Source organism: Chelonia mydas, chromosome 15, assembly GCF_015237465.2.
Source record: "Chelonia mydas isolate rCheMyd1 chromosome 15, rCheMyd1.pri.v2, whole genome shotgun sequence".
In the NCBI taxonomy this organism is placed as follows: Eukaryota; Metazoa; Chordata; order Testudines; family Cheloniidae; genus Chelonia; species Chelonia mydas.
The window spans coordinates 8,488,277-8,509,268 of record NC_057856.1 but is presented as its reverse complement, the minus strand read 5'-3'; the positions used below and the strand labels follow the sequence as shown (position 1 = coordinate 8,509,268).

The 20,992-nt window shown below is 42.8% G+C and overlaps 1 protein-coding gene across 2 annotated transcripts in view; it reads right to left on the bottom strand.

The window, feature by feature from the left end:
* The window catches only part of FBXW8 (F-box and WD repeat domain containing 8), a 62,443-nt gene extending 47,083 nt beyond the window's left edge, over positions 1 to 15,360 (bottom strand). Inside the window, exons 1-4 of one of the 2 annotated variants that reach the window (XM_037878468.2) lie at positions 14,950 to 15,360; positions 10,762 to 10,866; positions 4,386 to 4,550; positions 3,629 to 3,717 (exon numbers count right to left, since the gene is read on the bottom strand). In XM_037878468.2, coding sequence (XP_037734396.1) covers positions 3,629 to 3,717; positions 4,386 to 4,550; positions 10,762 to 10,866; positions 14,950 to 15,309 — 719 coding nt within the window. In that variant the 5' untranslated portion in view covers positions 15,310 to 15,360. The remainder of the gene's footprint in view (positions 1 to 3,628; positions 3,718 to 4,385; positions 4,551 to 10,761; positions 10,867 to 14,949) is intronic. The other variant, XM_037878469.2, reaches the window with a different exon arrangement.
* Positions 15,361 to 20,992: the final 5,632 nt, after the last annotated feature.

The window sequence follows — 20,992 nt, the reverse complement described above, 5'->3', positions numbered from 1 at the left end:
GAGGCATGGAGAGGGAGAGGGAGGCACTGATTGGCTGGGTGCCAGTGGGCAGGAGGGGCTGGGGGCAGCGGATGGGGGGCTGCTGACATATTACTGTGGCTCTTTGGCAATGTTCATCCGTAAATTCTGGCTCCTTCTCAGGCTCAGGTTGGCCACCCCTGTATCAGATATCTGGAATACACTTGTGTGTGTGGCAATTTAAAGGGATGTTCTCAGGTAGCTTACATTCCAAATAAGAGTGAAGGGCAAGTAGTAAACAGGCTGTTTGCGGACAGTATAACTACATCAGTTTACACTCAATTTCTATTGCTTATGGTTGTGAAGAAAACCTTCCAAACAGGCACGTAGAAAGAAAGACAGAAAGACAGCATAAACTTTGGAACACAGTAGCTCAGCAAGCAGTGGGTTCACAGCAAATTCTGCAACCGTGGTGTCAAGGTTCCTTCCCCACTCTGAACTCTAGGGTACAGATGTGGGGACCTGCATGAAAAACCCCCTAAGCTTATTTTTACCAGCTTAGGTTAAAACTTCCCCAAGGTACAAACTATTTTACCTTTTGCCCCGGACCTTATTGCTGACACCACGAAGCGTCTAACAAAAACAACAGGGGAAGAGCCCACTTGGAAACGTCTTTCCCCCCAAAATCCCCACACCCCCTTTCCTGGGGAAGGCTTGATAAAAATCCTCACCAATTTGCACAGGTGAACACAGACCCAAACCCTTGCATCTTAAGAACAGTGAACAAAAAGTAATCAGGTTCTTAAAAGAAGAATTTTAACTAAAGTAAAAGAATCACCTCTGTAAAATCAGGATGGTAAATACCTAACAGGGTAATCAGATTCAAAACATAGAGGATCCCTCTAGGCAAAACCTTAAGTTACAAAAAAAACACAAAAACAGGAATATCCATTCCATTCAGCACAACTTATTTTATCAGCCATTTAAACAAAACAGAATCTAATGCATATCTAACTAGATTGTTTATTAACTCTTTACAGGAGTTCTGACCTGCATTTCTGCTCTGGTCCCCACAAAAGCAACACACAGACAGAGAGAACCCTTTGTTCCCTCCCTCCCTGGCTTTGAAAATATCTTGTCTCCTCATTGGTCATTTTGGTCAGGTGCCAGGGAGGGTATCTTAGCTTCTTAACCCTTTACAGGTGAAAGGGTTTTTCCTCTGGCCAGGAGGGATTTAAAGGTGTTTACCCTTCCCTTTATATTTATGACACGTGGGATCACAGAATATATTGGGCCTGCTAATAGGAACACAGCCACTTTGCTAGTGACAGACTCACAACCGTTGAAGTGACTGCAAAGGAACAAACATCATGACATTAAATAAAAATGACTACGTTAAGAAAAGAAGAAAAACTAAGGAATAGGCTACAAAAGGGAACATACAAATAGAAACGGGGGTGGGGAGGGCTTTAAATCCATGAAAAGAAGGACAACCCCAAGCAGAAGAGGGACCTGATAAGCATTTGCGTAACATCGGCTTTCCACTCATTGCCTTCTGATTTAGATCTCAGCTCACACGCACAGCCATACAATTCAAAGATATTTCATCTTGCATGGGAATTTTGTAAGAGTCCTTCATACTCCGCTGATCTGGAGCAACCTTTATTATAACCAGTTGAAGTATTTGGTATGTGGGGTGTCATTTTTAGGCATTTTTCTCTAGTCCCACTGTACATAAATGTACCATTAACATGAAGTGTTGCCATAAAACGTCATACATTGATGTACTACGGCACTAAGACAGTTTAATGGTGTCCTCTAACTATTCCCACAACATCATTTCTATTTACCAGTGTGACTTCTTCTAAAGGGACAATAATTACAAAACCTGTGAAATATAACTAGTGTAAATTTAAAATCATACATCCATTGAGATAGTCAGGGTAATCTCACCAGCAAGTCTGGGATGTTCTAAGAATCAGAAACACTTTCAGAGTACTGTACAGATAAATAATTATAGCAGAATAAACAGGAGTGCCAATAAAGCTGGAAGAATCAAATATTAATGAAATTCCTGAAAACTAAGTCTTTAGGTCTGCATCTTAAATAAGGTTACATCATAACAATGAAGTGCTTCCAGAAGTAAAGAAAAATAGTTCCGCTGGAATACTCTTTCCTGTAGGAAACACAAGAATCTCTCCTGTAATTCAGGAAGAGTTGTATCTGAGAAGTAACAAAAACTGCAGTACTATTTTCATATAGGTCTGTTCTGCACTGTACACATTCCAGGTACCAGTGCAATATAAATAGTTGTATTTAATCAGAAGATGCAAAGGTACATACAGAAATTACAATGAAACTAGACAACCTTTCAATTTATCTAAATATTGCAGTGATCATTTCAAAATAGGCACAGCAATAACAAACAAGGAAAGTAAGTTCTTTCCTCCCTCAACATCCCAGCTCCTGCTAAATCATGTTGCTTCTTCCTGTTGAATATTAAGATGCCAGTCCATTCTTTTAATTTCAGTCTGTTTGTTTCTATCCTCACTACTGAAAGCCTTGTCCATGTCTTAGTCACCATAACCCCTTCCTCTCTGGCCTCCCATTTCATTCACAACTCTCTCCACTACAGTTTATTCCAAAAATCACGGCTGCAGTTATCTTCCTCTCTCGCCACTTACATTACATCATTCTCCCTTGAATCCATTCACCTTTTTTTACTACATCCAACTAAACATTTGTTCTCACCTTCAAGGTCTTACACATCCTTAACTCTTTAATTCTGTCTCTTATGCCTTGTCTATACTAGAAAAGTCACCCTAGTGTATCTGCATTAGAGGCTCGTACTGCTTTCACTAGTTTGATTTAACTAAACCTATCTTGTTCCCAACACTTCTCCCAACCCTCTTTCCTTTCTTCATTTCCTTCTCTCAATATTGGGTACTTTTAAAAAAAAAAAAAATTATTGACTATCATGCACCCTGCTGCACATAGAAGTCTCCTACACTTGTCTCTCCTTAAAATCCAGCAATCTCCTTCCACTCTCTTCCTTCACTTGTGGTCCCCACACTGTCTCCTATTTGAGCTTGCCAACATTGTTTTTTGGTTGTTGTTTGGGTGGGCGGTTTCTTTGGTTTTTGTTTGTTTGTATTTTTGAGGAGGGGGTGGGTGGGCTGAGGTATTTTAGGGGAGGGTTTTTTTTTTAGCAATACTGTAGCTCAGATGCACTGCACTGGTGTAAAAAGTGACTCCCCAAGGAAAGCTGCACTGATGTAAAAAGTGACTTCTGGTGCAGCTTACCCTCAAGTAACTTTTTACACCAGTGCAACTCATCTACACTATGTGTTTATATTGGTGCAGCTAAAAACACGCAAAAGCAAAGCCTTAGTCAGTCTTACCCGTCTCAGATTGCTAACTCTTTCAGTTGGGAAAACTTTTAACTGTCAACTTTTTTAATTTAAGTGTCACTTCTAAGAGAACTTGCAGTAGAGAATTACAACAGTCTTTCATCTTGGTGACAGTACATCTCAACTGGAAAAGAGCTGCTGGAAAACGTAACTTCTCCCTATTCTGTCAATCTGGATTTGCTTGTGAATTAGCCAAGATACAGCACGCAAGAGCTCACAATGAGGAAGACTATACAAACATTAAACAATTTCATACTTACCCAGCAATGGCAACTCCATCACAAGAATGCACATCACACAAAACTTTACCCAACTCATACTGCAGCTGGCTCACAGCACCGATGCGGTTCTGCACAGAAATACAGGGATACACTGTTGTTTCTGTAATAGGTTCATCTAACACCAGCTTCTCCTAGAAGCCCAGGCCTTCCTAATGCTTTTTTATGGGTCAAGAAGTTACACTGCCCATTTTAGTGGAGGTCAGAGGAAAGAACAGCCATCCAGTATCTGCTCATCTCCTATACATTTCAGAGTCTCTACTTCCCCATGTATTCTCTCAATAAGAAGAAGAATGACACTGCTTTACTATGAAAGAGACAGCTGTAGACTGCTACAGACTAAAAGCATCTCTCTCTCATCAAATTAAGAGGTGAATTGGGATGGGCTGGAGAAGGGTACGGAACCACATGCATAGACTGATTCCAGTGGGGACTCGTCCCAAGAGCAAGGACTGAAGGACTGGGTCTTTAAGTGATGATTACATGAATAGAGGGCACAGGAGCTATGGTCCAGTGTCAGAGCACATTTTCAAAGTGAAAGCAAGACAGGCAAGCAAGCCACCAACAGCTGAGAGGAGGGATCATTTAACCCTGCACTGCCTTCATCTTCTTATTGGCAAAAAAAGACTGCAATAAGAGGCTCACATTTCACTAGCAGTAGAATGACTGGTTTGAGTGTGTTATATCGTTTCTACATGGTCATCACTGAGTACTGTTTTCAAAACTCCTCTCATTTTACCTTCCAATTGGTTCTTAACGTGCGCTCTTTGACATGGCAGTCTTGAAGAGCAAGTTTCCAGCAGGAACAATCAGAGATGCTGGCATCAGGCAAGTACCCTTCCTGTTGGCACAATCTGTACCAAAGCACTTCATCTTCTGCAAGTACTTTCCATGTCCTGCTCACCTAAAAGCATACAGAAATGAAATAAATATCAGATCAGGTAAATATCCAGGCCCAACTGTCATCCAAATCAATGCATTTATTTTGCCCTACCTTTGTGACAACATGCCCTTTTAAAATTCTAGTGGGAAGAGAGGTGGTAGGTAGCATTAAAGATTCCACATAAATTCATGTTCACAATTGTATTTTCACATTTATAGGCTAAAGATAACTCTGATGTCAGCATCACCCCTCTAAAGCCCTGCTGACAATGACTGATTAGGAATGTGACAGCAATGAGATATAAAATATTGCATTACAGTGTGCATCAATAAGAATGAAGTATTAAACTAAATTTTTAAAGGAGCCTCAAGTTGCTGTCTATTTCAGAAGGAATTGCTTCAACAAATGAAGTGTGCCTAGAATTACCATTTTTAAAGATTCAAAGGAAAAAAACACTTTAAGCAGTGATTGCTCTACAATTCTTGCATGAAAGAGAACAGTGAAATAGCTCCATGTGAGAGATGCTATTGTCAATGAGATCAGTGATAAGCCTGTTTTCAATCCTAAGGTTGCATCTCACTTCTAAGCGTCATATACCAAGTAACCCAGAATTTAGGGCGTACAGTCCACACCAGTGCAGCGCACTGCCAATCATCGAATATACCAGATAAGAACGAGGATGTCCAGACTGAAAACAAATATGCTTTATAGAAATACAGTTATATTTTTGCTCATAAGAATCAAACAGCCAGAAACACCAAACTGCAGTTTGAGACATTAACTACATATTTGGTGGCAAAAATGGAGTCACCAGGTCTCCACTGCAAAACATGAATAGCTAGACTTCACCAATGCAACATGTGCCATAATATTAACTGCTGCTATGTGTTGCTTGCACTGAAGTGCAGAGAAGTAGGATCAATTAACAAACTCTGCTGTGGCCAGAAAATCCTAGCAGCTTTATTGTAACTTGCTTCTTAGTCTCTCTCTCTTTTTTTTTTTTTTTTTAAAAAGGCCTTTTCAAATTGAAATTCCATTAGAGAAATTTGTAAGTGTATTACAAGATGGGGACATAATTTCTCTAAGGGGAAGAGCGTTTAACATGCACCCCTCTGTGACAAGCAGACTGCAATTTGGGTAGGGAACTGGAAAAGGAATAGCTATGTAATGACATTTGAAGAGTTATGCAACCATGACTGAGTGGGGAGTAAGCCCTGGGAAGAGAGATCAGTCTCTATGGCTGCATAGCCTGCAGGGCTGTTCAGGGTCAGCAGCTGTGAAAGCTTCTCTTTCTTGGACTGGGTACCCACCTCCAGCACAGCTACTGTTCTCTTTAGTTACTCTAGACCTCAGTCCAAACTGACCACATACGTTGAATTAGTTTTCATCACTGGACAAGACAGAGATCTGGATTACAGTTATTCACTTAGAAGTGAGGAAATCTGTAGTACGCTTTCCCTGACTATATTGGTCTTAAAACTAAAAACCAAGGACTTCAATGACCATCATCATTTCCATCCCTGAAGGGACACGGTCATGTAGCTCAGGAGAATCAAAATGATGCCAAAACTTTAAAAAAACTGTTCTAATCCAGTGGGAAAATCTCCTTTCAATTCCAGTTATTGGAAAGTAATACAAATTGACACACTGTTCCTAGACAAAGACAAAAGCTACCATTTTTTGCTGGCACAGACAAAAAAGCAGCTGTTCTGCAGAAGTTAAGACTCTGGGCAAACACTGCGGATCGGAAACGAACCTCTCTGTCTCTTTAGCTGGAATGCATTTCTGCTGACATTGATGAGGCAGGCTTGTGCACAAACAGAGAAGTAAACAAAATCAAGCCATGCCAACTTCTGCCCTGTTACCAATACATGGAAGAAAGAAAGAGGGAAAAAAATGTGTGTGTTGCCAAAATGGGCAAAATTTGTTGAGACATTTCCAGTTTCAAGTTTTTAAGCTGGTTTTAAACAACAGAGTAAAAAACATTAGAACTAATTATAGCATCATTTTACCTTTCATGAACAAACATTCAAAGGGGGGGAAAGAAATCCTATCTTACGATTTTTTTAATCAAATTACATTGAGTCTTGCCAGTTTACAAGCATGCATTTCCAAAGGATGTCTAACGCAGCCTTTCCTTAATGCACCAAAACTGGCACGACAATCCCTAGTAAAAGCCCCACCGAGCGAGCCTCAGCTGCAAGAAGTCTCTAATAAAAGTGTCTCAAGCATTTCACTTCACAACACCACTGCGAGCTGCAGCATTAAAAACCAGCTATTGGCTGAAATCAGATTTATTAGCGCAGCTTCAGTTAGAATTTCAGGTGAGGCCTTGGGAGCCAAAAAAACATGGCTTTTTTTGTGTACACGCACACATGCTCACAACCTGCTTGCTAACGGCTAGCCAAAGAGCTCAGTCGAAGCACTCAAAACTCTCGTTAAAAAATAAATTGGGACCATAATTATTTTCCAAGTCTGTATTATGTAAATCTCCAAAGCTTATCAACATTAACGTCTTGCATGGCTTACCCTGCATCTAGAAACTATTCTTTTTATTTTGCCTTTAACGTCACCATTATCTTTTTATCACATCACATCAGACTTCTTACCAGTCTCCATAGAGAAAATTCTGTTTCCCCTCAGATCCACACAGGGGCATCACTACGTCTTCCTTACATACAGCCGAGCATGAAAGTGGTGTTCATAAATTTAGAAATTTTACCTAATTTAAAGCTATTTGCATATTTTAATAAGATCTATAGGACTCCTTCCATCAGATTTCAGACTTTATTTTCTTGTTCTGACTGACCAAAATCCCACTGAACAAATACCTATTCCTCCCTTCCACCACCAAACTGCACTAAGTTATTACAAATGTACACCCCAGGATGAATCCTAGGGACTTCAATGGGAAAGTATAAGCTCTAATGTAGTGCAGAATTTGGCCTAAATGCTAATAATTTCATCAAGAGCTGCTAAGACTACTTTTGTTATTAACAAAAGAGTTATCAGTTCCCTCCAAACACCAAGTTCAGGAAATCTCTGTCCATCTGCTTCTCTACTTCCTCTCTCATCCTATTGACTGGCTTGAGTTTAGCTCATTGAACATAAGAAAAGAGGTAAGTCTCATCCATCCATGCTTCAGAACTGTATGTGAAAAAGTTAAGAGACGACATCAAACCATATGTGGCTTTTTATATATCCCATACAAAGCATTATTAAACAACTTGAGATGGTTCTCAGTTATTCAGGTTAATAACTCCATCAGTGACAAAACCATGCAGCTGAAAATTCTTGTCTCACAGGACCTGTTATTCTTGAAATACAAGAGTCAGTTCCTCCAGTGACAGCCTTAAATATACACACTTAGATTGATTAGTGTTTCTAAGTCACTCTGAAGATGAAAAGCATGACATTAATGATAAACATACTTAGATCATATCACGCACCAACATATTTACAAACAAAACAACGCTATTCTAGCTGCAGCTTTTAATACACATCACACAGGAGCATTTCCACCACAGAGTGCAAGTGACTAACGCTGTCTTATTAGTAACAATAAAATATTTAGATAGTACCAAAAGTTCACACAGCATTTTATAGAACACAGACAAGACGCACTGTCCCACCGTTTTCAGACAATGCCTGATCCTGCAAATGCAGGGAAGTCAGTGGGAACTATTGCATGAGTTAGAGTACTCGCAAACATCTGTAGAATCAGGCCCTCCATATTATACTTTCTAAAAAACTGTTTAAAATTCTGCCACATGTGTAGCTTCCCAAGTGCCTCACTCTTCTCATTCCTATCCACTACCAATATGAGGAAAAACAGACAGGTTTTGTGACTTCTCAAAATGCAGCTGCCACCATGTACCAGAAAAGAACAGCTGTCCAGCACATGCCAATATGGATACTTCACAACCTCAGTGAACCCATAATAGTTCAGGAACCGATGACACCATTAATTTACATGATGCACATGACCTTATGGTGTCTAAAACAGCACACAGAGACCTTTGCCTTTCACAGCATTAATTCTAAGAAATCAAAGAGCAGCTGTGGGAAAGAAAGGAGGATAGGGGAGGAGAGGGAAATCAGGATAAAATTCAAGTTCTCCCAAGCAGTCTGTGGTGTGATTACATCTCAAAGACACTCAGCAGTCAGGCTACTTTACTGTTAGTCAGTTACCAATTTGGCATAAAGAATTAAGCAAACAGGTTTTCTCTAAAGGCACTTGCATAGTTCATGATGCCATTTCCACTAACTGGCCCAATTTCACGAAACTCCCAAGGCACCTTAATAAAAACAAAAACAAAAACAAAAAACCTTTCTACGAAACACTGTAAAGCAGCAGGGCATTCCATTTAACAGAAGAGGGTGGAGTTTTTTTCAAAACAACAATTACCAAGAGAAAAATGAAAATGGTATTTATTTTTATTGCTTTGCTTTTCAGTTGAACACTTAAAAGCAGCCAGTTCTGCACTAAAGCATTGGATGTTCATCTCATTCTGAAAGCCCTGAAAAATACCGGACCTTTGCTCAGCTGTCAGCCACTACATAACATCCACCGTCTTTTTCCAAGAATGTTTTGCACATCTTACATTTACCTTCTGTCTAGCTGCTAAAAAGCATAAAAATGGGCTTTGAATAAAAAATAAATAAATAAATAAATTTTAAAAAAGGAAGATTCGCTAACAAGATAGCCCTTTTGGTAGCTAACACTACCAAGTACTACTATGCTGCAAAGTAAATTGGTCACGGCTGCAGAAAAATTATTCCAGCCTACTTGCAATCCACTCTGAAATGCAGCCCAGTTCCATTTTTAATAGGATGGCTGACAGAAACAGGAGCAGATGTGAAAGCTTCATGGCCTCCTACAGAGCAAATTAGTATAAAGTAATGCCTCAAACTTTTCTTGCAGAACGCTTGCAAGAGGAAATCTTTTTCTTCTAATGGTACTTTTTTGTTGTTTTTAAGGGACATGGTCAAGTTAAAACTTTTAAACAATAGCTATCCTTACTTGCATAACATCATAGATTATTCAAACTGAAAAAATGTTAAATGTCTAATTTAATCATTCACGCTAATTGATAACTATTTGTATTTAATTCAGCTAGCCAGTTTTACTCTTTGGTAGTTGTGTACTAATATAATGCTTCTTTATTGCTGTTACAAACACTTCAGAGGATGTTTAAGTCCACCCCCAAAAGGCTGTTTTGATTGGATTTTGTGTGATTACATGACGTTGCGACAGAAATCCTAAACGCCGGGCCCAAAAACATCCCACAGTGTCCATAAAATAGGCTGGGAGTGAATGCCCGAAACACCCGACCCTATTAACATTCCCCAAGATAACTGGCATTTGTTAAGTGGGTTCTGGTGATTCAGTGAAGCAGGTGGCTCATTATTCAATCTAGTTGGAAAGGAGGCAACAGTGGCTCCCTGGAGAGAGGATCAAGGGTGTGGACTGAACAGTCTTAGGGTGGAAACCCTAGGGGCAGCCAAGGTAACTTTATGTAGTATTATTCTTAATTTCTGGGTTAATAAAACCAAACCTCAGGAAGGAGATGAGTTTGAACTACTATATACATAGTATATGAGCTCTCTCTGAGAACAGACTGGTAACAGTACCTGTTTACAATCCCTCAAAGGAACAGGGTAAATTTGAAGGGGGGGAATAAATAAAAAAAAAAAAAAAAAAATCAAACAAATATCTTCACCCTAGGTTAGGTTACTAATTACTAAAAGTGACAATTGTTAAGATTCCATTTTATCCTGTTTGTTTACTTTCTATATATCAGCTTCAACAAGGAAATCAATTTTAAGTCAGTTTCATTTCCAGGTTCTCAGTGCTACATTGTTTGTGTTTGAAACACAAACAAAGAAAATGCTCATTTGTTTATAAACAACTATACTGACTGGAAATGAAAATCCAAACAAACATTTCGTTTGGTCTTAAGTTTTCATGCTGTCCCTTTAGAGCTGTTATCAAACCTTTAACATTTCAGTTAACTACACTGAAGCAAACTATAAATCAAGTCCATTTAATACTGCTTTCAATTTTCAGCTTTTGGGGTATGTCTTAATATGTGAAGAATTATAAATTAAGTCTCTGGTGGAGGAAAATTTCATTTAGGGCTGCTGCACAGTGTAATAGCAGAAATGCATCACGGTGAGCACCAATGCTGATCTTACGTGGGATGAGACAAGCAACTTGGATAGTTCTTACCTGAGCACATCTGCCCAGCTCAGTCCTTCCCAGGTACTGAAAAATTTTTAATGCCAGTTCATAAGGCAGCTGGATATCAAAGAAAGGAACCTCATTTATTTCATTCTGAGAAGAAAAAGGGAAATAAATTGTTAGACTTTTTCTAATGCATGAATAAATTCCACATTGTTAGTGGCAAGGCAGTAATATCCTCACAGTAAAATAAAGGAGAGATCATATGTACTCTTGATGTTGTAACTAAAATCAGACCGACCTTCTCTGCTCTTCCATCCTACAACCCTGCTATACCAGAATGTTGGGTAGTCACACCTGCATGAAGGTGCAGAGCTATTCTCATCTTATCAGTCAGATCAGGTAAGTCACATTAGCTCCATTTGGGAACATCTCTCTCAGGCAAGAGAGAAATAAGGGCTATCTAGATGATTCACTGGGAGTTTCTGGTCAGAAGAAAGGGTTATAAACAGTAACAAAACACAAATCTTAGTCTACCTGAGCAATGTTTCCTTTTTGTACTCATTTGATTATACTGGTTTCAGTGAGCAGGCCAATAGGACACATTTTCCTTGTCATTTGTTAATGCTCAGAAATTAGAACTTTTCAGTCTTTTGTTTGCTTATAGTTGAATAATAAAAGCCATGAAATAACAGAGAGCTGACATTCATGTACATTCGTTTTAAAACAGAGGGGTCTTGAAGACAGGACATTTAAGTTTCTAACAAAACAACCTTCAAAACTTCACTGTCGAGTCTAAAATGAATGCACTTTAAAAGCATATATGCTCTACACGTTCATTCACTTAAGAGTTTTAACTACAGTGTGCAAAAAATGTAGTGTCCTAACATCTTCATTCACTTAATAGATCAAAATGAGATTATACTCTATGGCAGGGATTCTCAACCATTTTCTTTTTGAGCCCGACTCCCCACCCTCAACATGCTATAAAAACTCCATGGCCCACCTGTACTACAACTGGTTTTCTGCATATAAAAGACAGGGCCGGCATTAGGGGGTAGCAAGGTGGGCAATTGCTTAGGGTCCAACACCACTAAGTTGCTCAACCTTCGGTTTCAGCCCTAGGTAGCGGGGCTTCGGCTTTCTGCCCTGGGCCCCAGTGAGTCTAATGCCAGCCCTGCCTGGCAGACCCTCTGAAGCCTGCTCGTGACCCCCCCGCCCCCCCACAGGGGCCTCAAACCCCTGGTTGAGAACTGCTGCTCTATGGTTTTCTGCATGTCTGAAAGTATCCATTTCCTATCAGAAAAAATGTTAAAACAATAATTCTTTTAAATTTGAATAAATACCACAAATCAGATCTTGCTACCAAAAAAAATCCTCTTTTTTTCTTTATCAGTTACTTCCTGTATAAGCAAACAATAGAAATCCCTCTACATGCTGCAGCTACTGTATTATGAAGGCATAATTCTACACATAAGGTCGCACTGAGATTTGCGGCTAAAGCAAGATTAAATTGCCTTATTTCCAATCACAACTCTCAACTTCAGTCTTCATGCTTAACACACAAGCAGATCCTCACTGAAATTTCCAGATATGTTTCAAGTTGTTATAATGGCAGACTTCGCACATTCGTAGCATTCAAGAAAACCTACTCCTTCTGAAATTTTGATCTGATTTTTTTTTTTTGAGTTCCTATAATGCCTACATCTCAAACACTTCAAGATTCTCACACATCTTCATAACATCTCACACTTAAAATAACTACTGACATGTAACTAACAAAATACATCCCATTTATTCATCATCTCTGCCAAAGTCAGGCATATTCTGATTCTTCAGCTACGTCTGCTCTACAGTACGGCTGCAGTGCACAGCTTGCCTCACCACCTCCACTTCATACTAGATCACCCCCATCCTTGCCAATTCCTCATTCAAGTCCGTGCCCTCTGCAGCCCTGACAAAGGAAATACAGAACAAAAAATAGTAAAATGGATAATGTTGGGATTACTTAGAGTAGTGCTTCCCACCTCCCCCGCCCCAATGAAGTCCAACTGAGTACAGCCAAAAAAATTTTAGGTCTAAAGTGTGTATTTATGGTCACATTGTAACATCAGGGTCAGAGATCAGACAGGGACTTAATTACTGCAATGCAAGGGGGGCAGGGGGGAAATCACCTTTACAGTGACAAATAGCACAACTGTTAGTTCCTAATATCTGATGCCAAGCAGAGTACATGTTCAACAGTACATATGGTCAAAATCCCCAATAATCTGTCACTAGGAGAGAGCTCAACATAGCACATGAAACAAAACCCATAAAGGAACAATGTAATGTTAAATCAGCACTGGTCCGTCTACTGGAATGAATCCAAAACTCTAATACTGCCATCCCCTCTGAGAGGGATTTGCACTCCTGTGTGCTAATGGAGCACTAATTCTGTAAATAGATTAATTTGTGCCTAGTTGTCAGAAGTATAATCTGCTCTTTTTTTATTTTTTTAAATAAAAGAATAATTAGTCATAGCTAAGTTAGTAAGAAGCAAATGCTTTTTTCCCTAATTTCTCCCACACCGTAAATAAAATCTCTCATGCAGATAAAGCACAAGAAGGACTTATCAAAATAGCTTTTAACTTGTTCAGAGCTGTAATTAGGACTCCTTTCAAATTAACGGCTTCATTTATACAATTAATATTGGTTTCTTGGCAACCGGAAATCTTCTCCACTGAGATACAGTTTAGCAAGATACTTAGTGCAGGCAAACTAATTAAGCATCCACTATCTTGAGTGAAAAGATTAGATTTTATTTAACAGAAAAAGGTTAAACTGCAACCTCATCATAACACTAAGGAGCAAACTTTTTGGTGTTAAAGAAAAACTGCTATAAAGAGACCATGTATTCCGAAACCATGGTAAAATAGGCTTAGAGCAACTGAAAACTCAGAAGTTACAATCAAAAGTATTTACACACTGGTCTTCCTAATCCCACCAAAGAGAAATGGTTCAAGTATAATGCTTTTTCAAATGTTGTTATTAAAGGCGAGTAAACAACAGTAATTCCTAGCCATATACAGTTTTGTTTTAGTAGCGATCCTGGTCATTGGTCAAGTGCTTCTAGGATTCAGAGGGAGAGAGAGCGAGCATGGGTATCTCTGTTTTAAAGGAACAAGCAATTCCCAAGTGACTAGAATTTTAATCTGGGGTATTAAGTCAGTTCTGCACCAAAAGGTAATCTTTTATCCTTTTGAGTGGAGCGACGAGGGGTTCAGAAGAGAATATTTCTTGTTATTGTTCTTCCTTTTCCCCACCCCCTGACTATGGATCCAACATTATGGTGAGGGGGGTTATCATTTCAGGACCTAATTTAAAGATCTGGGCCTTGATCTTATAAGTGCACTAATGCACAGTCCCACTAAAGTCAACGGAACATCAAACAAGATACAAGGGTCCACTTGCACAGTTCCAACTACATGATAGTGACTCAAGGTGATTTTTTTCATGTAAGTGTATCCTTACCACTTTCATGAAGTTGAACATATTTTAAAGTTAAAGATTAAATTTTTAAAATAAACTTTCATAGGCTATCAATAACAAAATGGCCAACAAGCAACACCAGACACAGCAAGTCCAGTCTGTTTATGGGGTCCTACGTAACGACAAATTTTTTTGACTGACATAAACTAACCCCCACACCAGCTACACCAAATCAATAAGGGGAAAAACAGAACTGTATAGTTCTACTTCCTGTGAATTATTAATTTCTGAAGATAGGTACAGAATTGAGCTATTGTGTACACAGGAGACAAAATTAAAATATATAGCAGGCCTTTTCTAAAGCCAGAGGGCAAAACTGAGGTGACTCAAACCAACAAGCTGCTTTTAAAGTAGTGTTATCACATGACCTTTTACGAAAGTTTCTGGCATAGAAAGAAAGACAAAATCCTCGTGTCTGCCCAGGAGCAGCCTGGCCCACACTCGGCCCTGGGAGCGCCTGGAGCCGAGAGGACCTAGGTGTCTGGGCTGGCAGCAGGAGGGGGAAGAAATGAGAGGGAAGGAGCCTGGGCAGCTCCGGCAGAGGCCAGCGCAGGGAGTGTGCCAGAGGCCCCGGCATCGCACCCCGCACAGGGAGTCCCGGGCAGGACCCGGCGGTACCAGCCCCCGGTGAAACCCCAGCAGAGAAGCGGGGGGAGCGGGCCGGCGGGGGGCGGTGGGGAGGGGGCGGGCGGGGCGGCCCCGTACCAGGTCCCGGATGAGCTGCCCCAGCAGGTCGTTGTCTCCGCCGCCCTCGGGCTCGGCGGCGGGCGGCGGGGGGCCCGGGCGGGGGTGGCGGCGGCGGCTGCGGGCCCCCGGGCCCTTCCCGTCCAGCAGGCTCCGGGCCAGTGCGAAGTACCCGGCCTCCCGCCGCTCCTCGCCGCCGCCTTCCCGCGGCGCGGCCGGCGGGACCCCCCCGCAGCTGCTCCAGCCGGAGACGGGCTCCCGGCAGCTCGGGCTCCCCCCGGGCTCGGCCGCCCGCCGCCGCTTCTTCCCCGGGCGGGCCTCGGCCAGCTCGGCCCGCCAGCGGCGGCGAAACAGCTCCAGCTCGGTCGGCCCCGCGGCCATCGCGGCCCCGCAGAGCCGCCGCGCAGCAGGGCCCAGCCCGGCCCCGCTGCGGAGCACGCGGGATTCCAGGCCGGGCAGGAAACTGCGGCCGCTGCAACTCAGTTCCGCCGCACAAAGGTTCCGCTCACGGCAGCCAAGCCCCCGCCGGGAGGGCAGCGCCAGGGGCTCGTCCCGAGAGGCGCTGAGCGGCCGCTGGTGCCGGCAGGAGCTCGGCTCCGCTCGGGATTTGCCCCCTGGGCCGCCAGTGAAACTGACAGCGCGTTTATGCGACCCCTGAAGCCCACTTACAAACGCCAAGACAGGCTCCAGCCCCTGCCAGGCAAATCGCCCCCCGCGGCTGGCATCAGGCTCTCGGCTGCGTCCAGCCGCTGCCGCAATGTGCACGGCGCGTTTCTTGTCCACAGTCCGTAAGAGCCGCCTGCCGGGTGTCCTTCGTGAGCTGTTATGGCCCTGATCCTGCAGACTCTTAGACGCCTGTTTCAGAGTAACAGCCTGTTAGTCTGTATCCGCAAGAAGAAAAGGAGTACTTGTGGCACCTTAGAGACTAACCAATTTATTTGAGCATGAGCTTTCGTGAGCTACAGCTCACTTCATCGGATGCATACTGTGGAAAGTGTAGAAGATCTTTTTATATGCACACAAAGCATGAAAAAATACCTCCCCCCACCCTACTGCTGGTAATAGCTTTTCTAAAGTGACCACTCTCCTTACAATGTGTATGATAATCAAGGTGGGCCATTTCCAGCACAAATCCAGGTTTTCTCACACACACACATACACCCCCCACACACACACAAACCCACTCTCCTGCTGGTAATACTTCTGCACTTTCCACAGTATGCATCCGATGAAGTGAGCTGTAGCTCACGAAAGCTTATGCTCAAATAAATTGGTTAGTCTCTAAGGTGCCACAAGTACTCCTTTTCTTTTTAGACACCTATGTGACTTTGCTCAGGCGAGTACACTCACCCTCCCCTGAGCAAAGTTATACGTGATGAGGTGTTTGCAGGATCTGTACATTGGGAGCCTTAGGCCCTGATCCTGCAATTTGACCCACCACATGTGGGCCTGGGAAGCCCCAAGGATACCAACTTGCAAGAATCAGGACTCTACGTTGCAAGCTCTTTGGGGGTAGGGACTGCATTTATTATCTCTCTATAGTGCCCACCACCATGAGGCCTTGACCCTGATTCCAGGCCAGGCTACTGTGCTAAAAACAATACAAATATAAATAAATAATTGCTTGTAATAGGGTGACTACTGTCCCTTATCTTAAGAGACAACCCTTATTCAGTTCCTTATGTCCCCCATCCAGTATCAAGTTAACACAAGAGGCTCTTTGTCCCATATTTCAGCAATAACCAGGCAAAGGGTCATACACTATATTCCAATAAGCCAACTAGAATACTGATTTTTACAAGAGGAGCCAGTGCTGACAGCAGAGCACCAGGATGATGTGTCAGTCTGTAGCTGTGGGGTCTTTCAGGATGCTACATGCCCAAATAGCCGTGATGGCAAAGAACACCCAGTTCCAAATGCAACTGGCCAAAACATTGCTCTTCATCCTATTGGGCACAGATGAGGCCATGGTGATGGATGCATTCATGATTTCCAGCCTTGATTATTACAACTCATTATCTCTAGGAATGAAGCCACACATCCTGAAAAAGCTCCAAATGGTACAAACAGCAGCCTGCATGTTTAGCAACACAGGATGCGGTGAGCACATTACCTCAGTGTTCTGCCCTCTGAATTAGTTCCCCACTGAATATAGAGTGCAGCTCAAACTCTCTGTCCTCATATTCAGAGCACTGCATGGGATTGGCTCCAACTACCTGAGAAACACCTCTCCCTCAATGACCATGGTGACATCCTAAGACAGCTGCGTCCCACCAGAACAATAAAACCATCGCCCAGTCGGGGCAGACTCCTCAATGCAGGAGAGAGGATATTCAGATACAGCCTATCTGCTGCCAGAGATAACAGTGACCACCAGTCTCACCACTTTCAGAACTAAATGTAAACCTGGTTTCTTCATCTTAGCTTTTCTGCACTTTCTCCTCCCACGCACACAGGGGCCCAAGCACAACACCCGCTCTTACACATGTGAACATAAAACTGTAAACAAATATAGATAGAGATTGTTACTCATTCTATTTTGACATACATGGGAAGCATTGATATACTTCAGTGATGGGGGCTATATAAGTACCTAAATAGAATATTAGTGTGCTGAATTGCACTTGGAACCCCATGCAATAGTTGAAACTGTGGTGTAATGTGCTCCTTGTGGCCATTCCTGCTAAGCAGCGGGCCTCAGATTTCTTCCAAATGATCTCCAGGGGTAGCCTGCACATTGCCATAATGGGGACAAATTCTCTGCTGGTGTAAATGGGTGCTGCTGCATTGACTTAATTGGAATTTTTTCCCATTTGCAACAGCAGCGATTTTGAGGAGTGGTCTTCAGTGCATAGAGTACAGTCTAGTAATCTAATCAGGAGTTCACAAAGGTATGGATAACTGCCGAGGCCAACATCAAGGAGAAATGGTTTCAGCTGTTGTCCCTAGCTCATTAAAAAGACCATCTCTGGCCACTGAGCAGAACTCAGGCTCCAGAAACAATGGAGGATCCAGGAATATCCCTCAACTTCAAACTTGATTGACAAGGGATGGGCAAACCCTTTCAGTCACAGGGGCAGAAACCAACCATGTCATACACTGTAGATGCTTTTCCCAATCACCTCTCTCTTCCCTGGGTGAAGTGTCAGCTAGTTTCCTCTCATCCACTTCCTGTCATGGCTAGGCAACCGGGAAAGATAGTGCATCGTCTGGGTTTGATTAAAATAGACATACAGCTGCTGTCATCTGCACACTGATGGGACCACAGTCGTGTATGTTTTGTACTCCAGGAAACATTTTCTTGAGCGGGGTCCTAATTCTCTTTTGAAGGAAAACTGATATTAACTATCTCAACCAGCATCAGATTCGGTATCTCCCTGCTTCATTTTACTAGCCACGAGGGGCATGGTTCCAGCTTGCAAGAAGATGCCTGCTACAACACTACGTCCAGAACTCCCCTGACTCCACCTCAGCCAAGGAAGATGTGGCCTTGGGAGCAGTGCAGAGCCACCGTGACTCTTCACAAAGGCCCTCGTCCTGCACAGATTCACCGAGATCCTTGAGCTCTCCTTGTGCATTCTAAATCGCCTGCAGGTTTTTGGAGGAGACAGTTTTTCACCCTGTGCTTTAGAGTGGGTCCTCCAGGAAGTGTAGAGATGCCACAATTCCTTGGATGCTCTTCATGCAGTCTTGGAGTTTCTTGTGACAAACTTTCTGCTGGGAGCAGAAACAAAGAAGCCCAGGAAAGGGCAGTCCTAGGGTGCAGCCAGAGAATAATAGGAAGTTTCATTACTTGACTTCTGTACATAGTTTCCAGTCTTAATAAAGGGTTTATTTTTAAATTGATCAGCTGGTCAGAAAGATACCACACAAGCCACAGAGTGATCAATGAGTTCCCTGACTCTAAAATAGATTTTCCTTTTGCAGGCCACAATATGGACCTATAATCAGGAAATGTCTCCCACACCACCCCATTGAGGATGGGTGGAAATATCAGAGAATCCCACTGGGCTTCAACTCTGCACTGTGAACCCTGGGAACTTCCCAGCTCCAACTTGAATACATCTTCAATTGAGTTTTTTGGAAGAAAAAAATGCTGTGTGTGTGTGATTAATAATCCATACTTCATTTGCTTTTTAAAGACTACATTCTTCAGTTGCAGACTGAAAACTAGCACTGAAATATGGCCCAGGCACTTACCAGCTTCAGGACCTGCAGCTGTGAGGACTAGTGTAAATCTGGCCATTGCCCATGTCCTCTGAAACCAGGTGAAAACAAAATAAAAAAACAGCAAAAAATCCTCGGTAAATCTGACTCTGGATCCATTTCAAATTACAGCATAGGTGCACTTTCCTTTCACTTTTAAAGCAAAATAATCTTTTTTTTTTAATTTAGCAAAATTATAATAATTGTTGAAATGGATAAAATAATGGATCTGCACTGAGGACTAATTGTTGGCAAAGTTGTGCGTTACAAGGGAGTATAGATGGGGTGGTACCAACATTCTCTCCCTCGGTGGAGTGGGAGACTCCAATATTCCCTTCATTTGTTCGGCACTGGTGGCTTCCTTCTGCTCTATTGACAGCTTAAGCAATTACTCGCTACTTTTTTCTCGGCAGCAGGCTCCTTTCTATGCTTTTTACAAAACCCAATTAAAAGAGAATGAACAACCCCTGAAGAAGAAGCCCTTTGGATCCCAAGCTGTCATTTTGAGGGGCTCCTCTGACTCAGAAACCCCACAAGCGATTGAACTTACCCTGGTGGCCCCCATGTTCAGGCTGAGAGCTACTATGGCAAGGTTCAGCCTACAAAAAATGTCTTGTCTTTACAAACCCAGGCAAATGGAGTGTTTCCACAGAGACAGCCTCTGGGATTATAAAGGTGCCACTGTAACAGGAGGATGCTCTTACTAGAGAATAGAAATTGTTACTGAGAAGTGGGAGATTTTCATAGAATCATAGACTATCAGGCTTGGAAGGGACCTCAGGAGATCATCTAGTCCAACCCCCTGCTCCAAGCAGGACCAATCCCCAATTTTTGCCCCAGACCCCTAAATGGCCCCCTCAAGGATTGAACTCACAACCCTGGGTTTAGCAACAGACCAATGCTCAAACCACTGAGCTATCCCTCCCCCATCCTTTTGGTTATGGATGAGCCTGAATTATTCTCCTGCATCTGAAAGAGCCCAGCGCACCAGTTCACCCCGGCCTAATCCCACTGAAATCAGCAGTTTTACACCAGGGATGGAGCCGCCCTCGGGCTGCAGGGAAATGGAGGGCTTTGCTCTTTCAAAAGTCCCCGAGAAAGGCTGGAGCTTTTTCAGGGGCTTTCTTCAAAACAGGGCAAGGCTAGCCCCGTTCCAATTCGCGTCCACTCAGACAACCCATTGCAAACGGGCAGGTGTAGGGGAAATTGTTCCCTTTGGGGTAATGTAAAGGAAAGCCCCCCCGGTATTTTATTCCTACTCGCAATGCAGCAGATCCCTTTGGAGAGGAGATGTCTCCGAAGAAGGCGTGAGGGAGAGGGCTGCATTTTACAGCGGGATCAAAACCAGCAAAAAAGTTACACCTCCCAATCGAGTGTATCCAGTGGGGGAAAGAGTTTCCACTTACTCACCGGTTTTAAGGCTGCCCAAGAATAAGCAGAGACTTCCTGGGTCCTGAAAGGAGCTGGCCATCCAGTGAGAGCTTGTTTTCTGGGGCAGATGGCATTAGGATAACAGGGAACCCAGGGGGGTGAGACTTTGAGTAATACCCAAAGTACGAGCTATGGTAGGAGCAGGCCACCCATCTCCCCAAGAGAACAACAAAACCCCAGTAACTGTTTCTAGGCCCCCTTGATGGGCCCGATCCTGCACCCAGGACAGCGGAAGTTTTCTCGTGGATCGAGCCCAGCCTCTGCTCACCGCTCCGTGTTGAAAGAAGTGACTTGTTCACAGTGTCACAAGCCACTGGGACTTGGTCCGAGAGGGTTTACCTGGCCTGCTACAGGGTCGGGTTTCTCTCTTCTTTAAACAGCTCCCGGATCCCCAGCTCCTGCCCCGAGAGACACCCCCCCCCCAAGC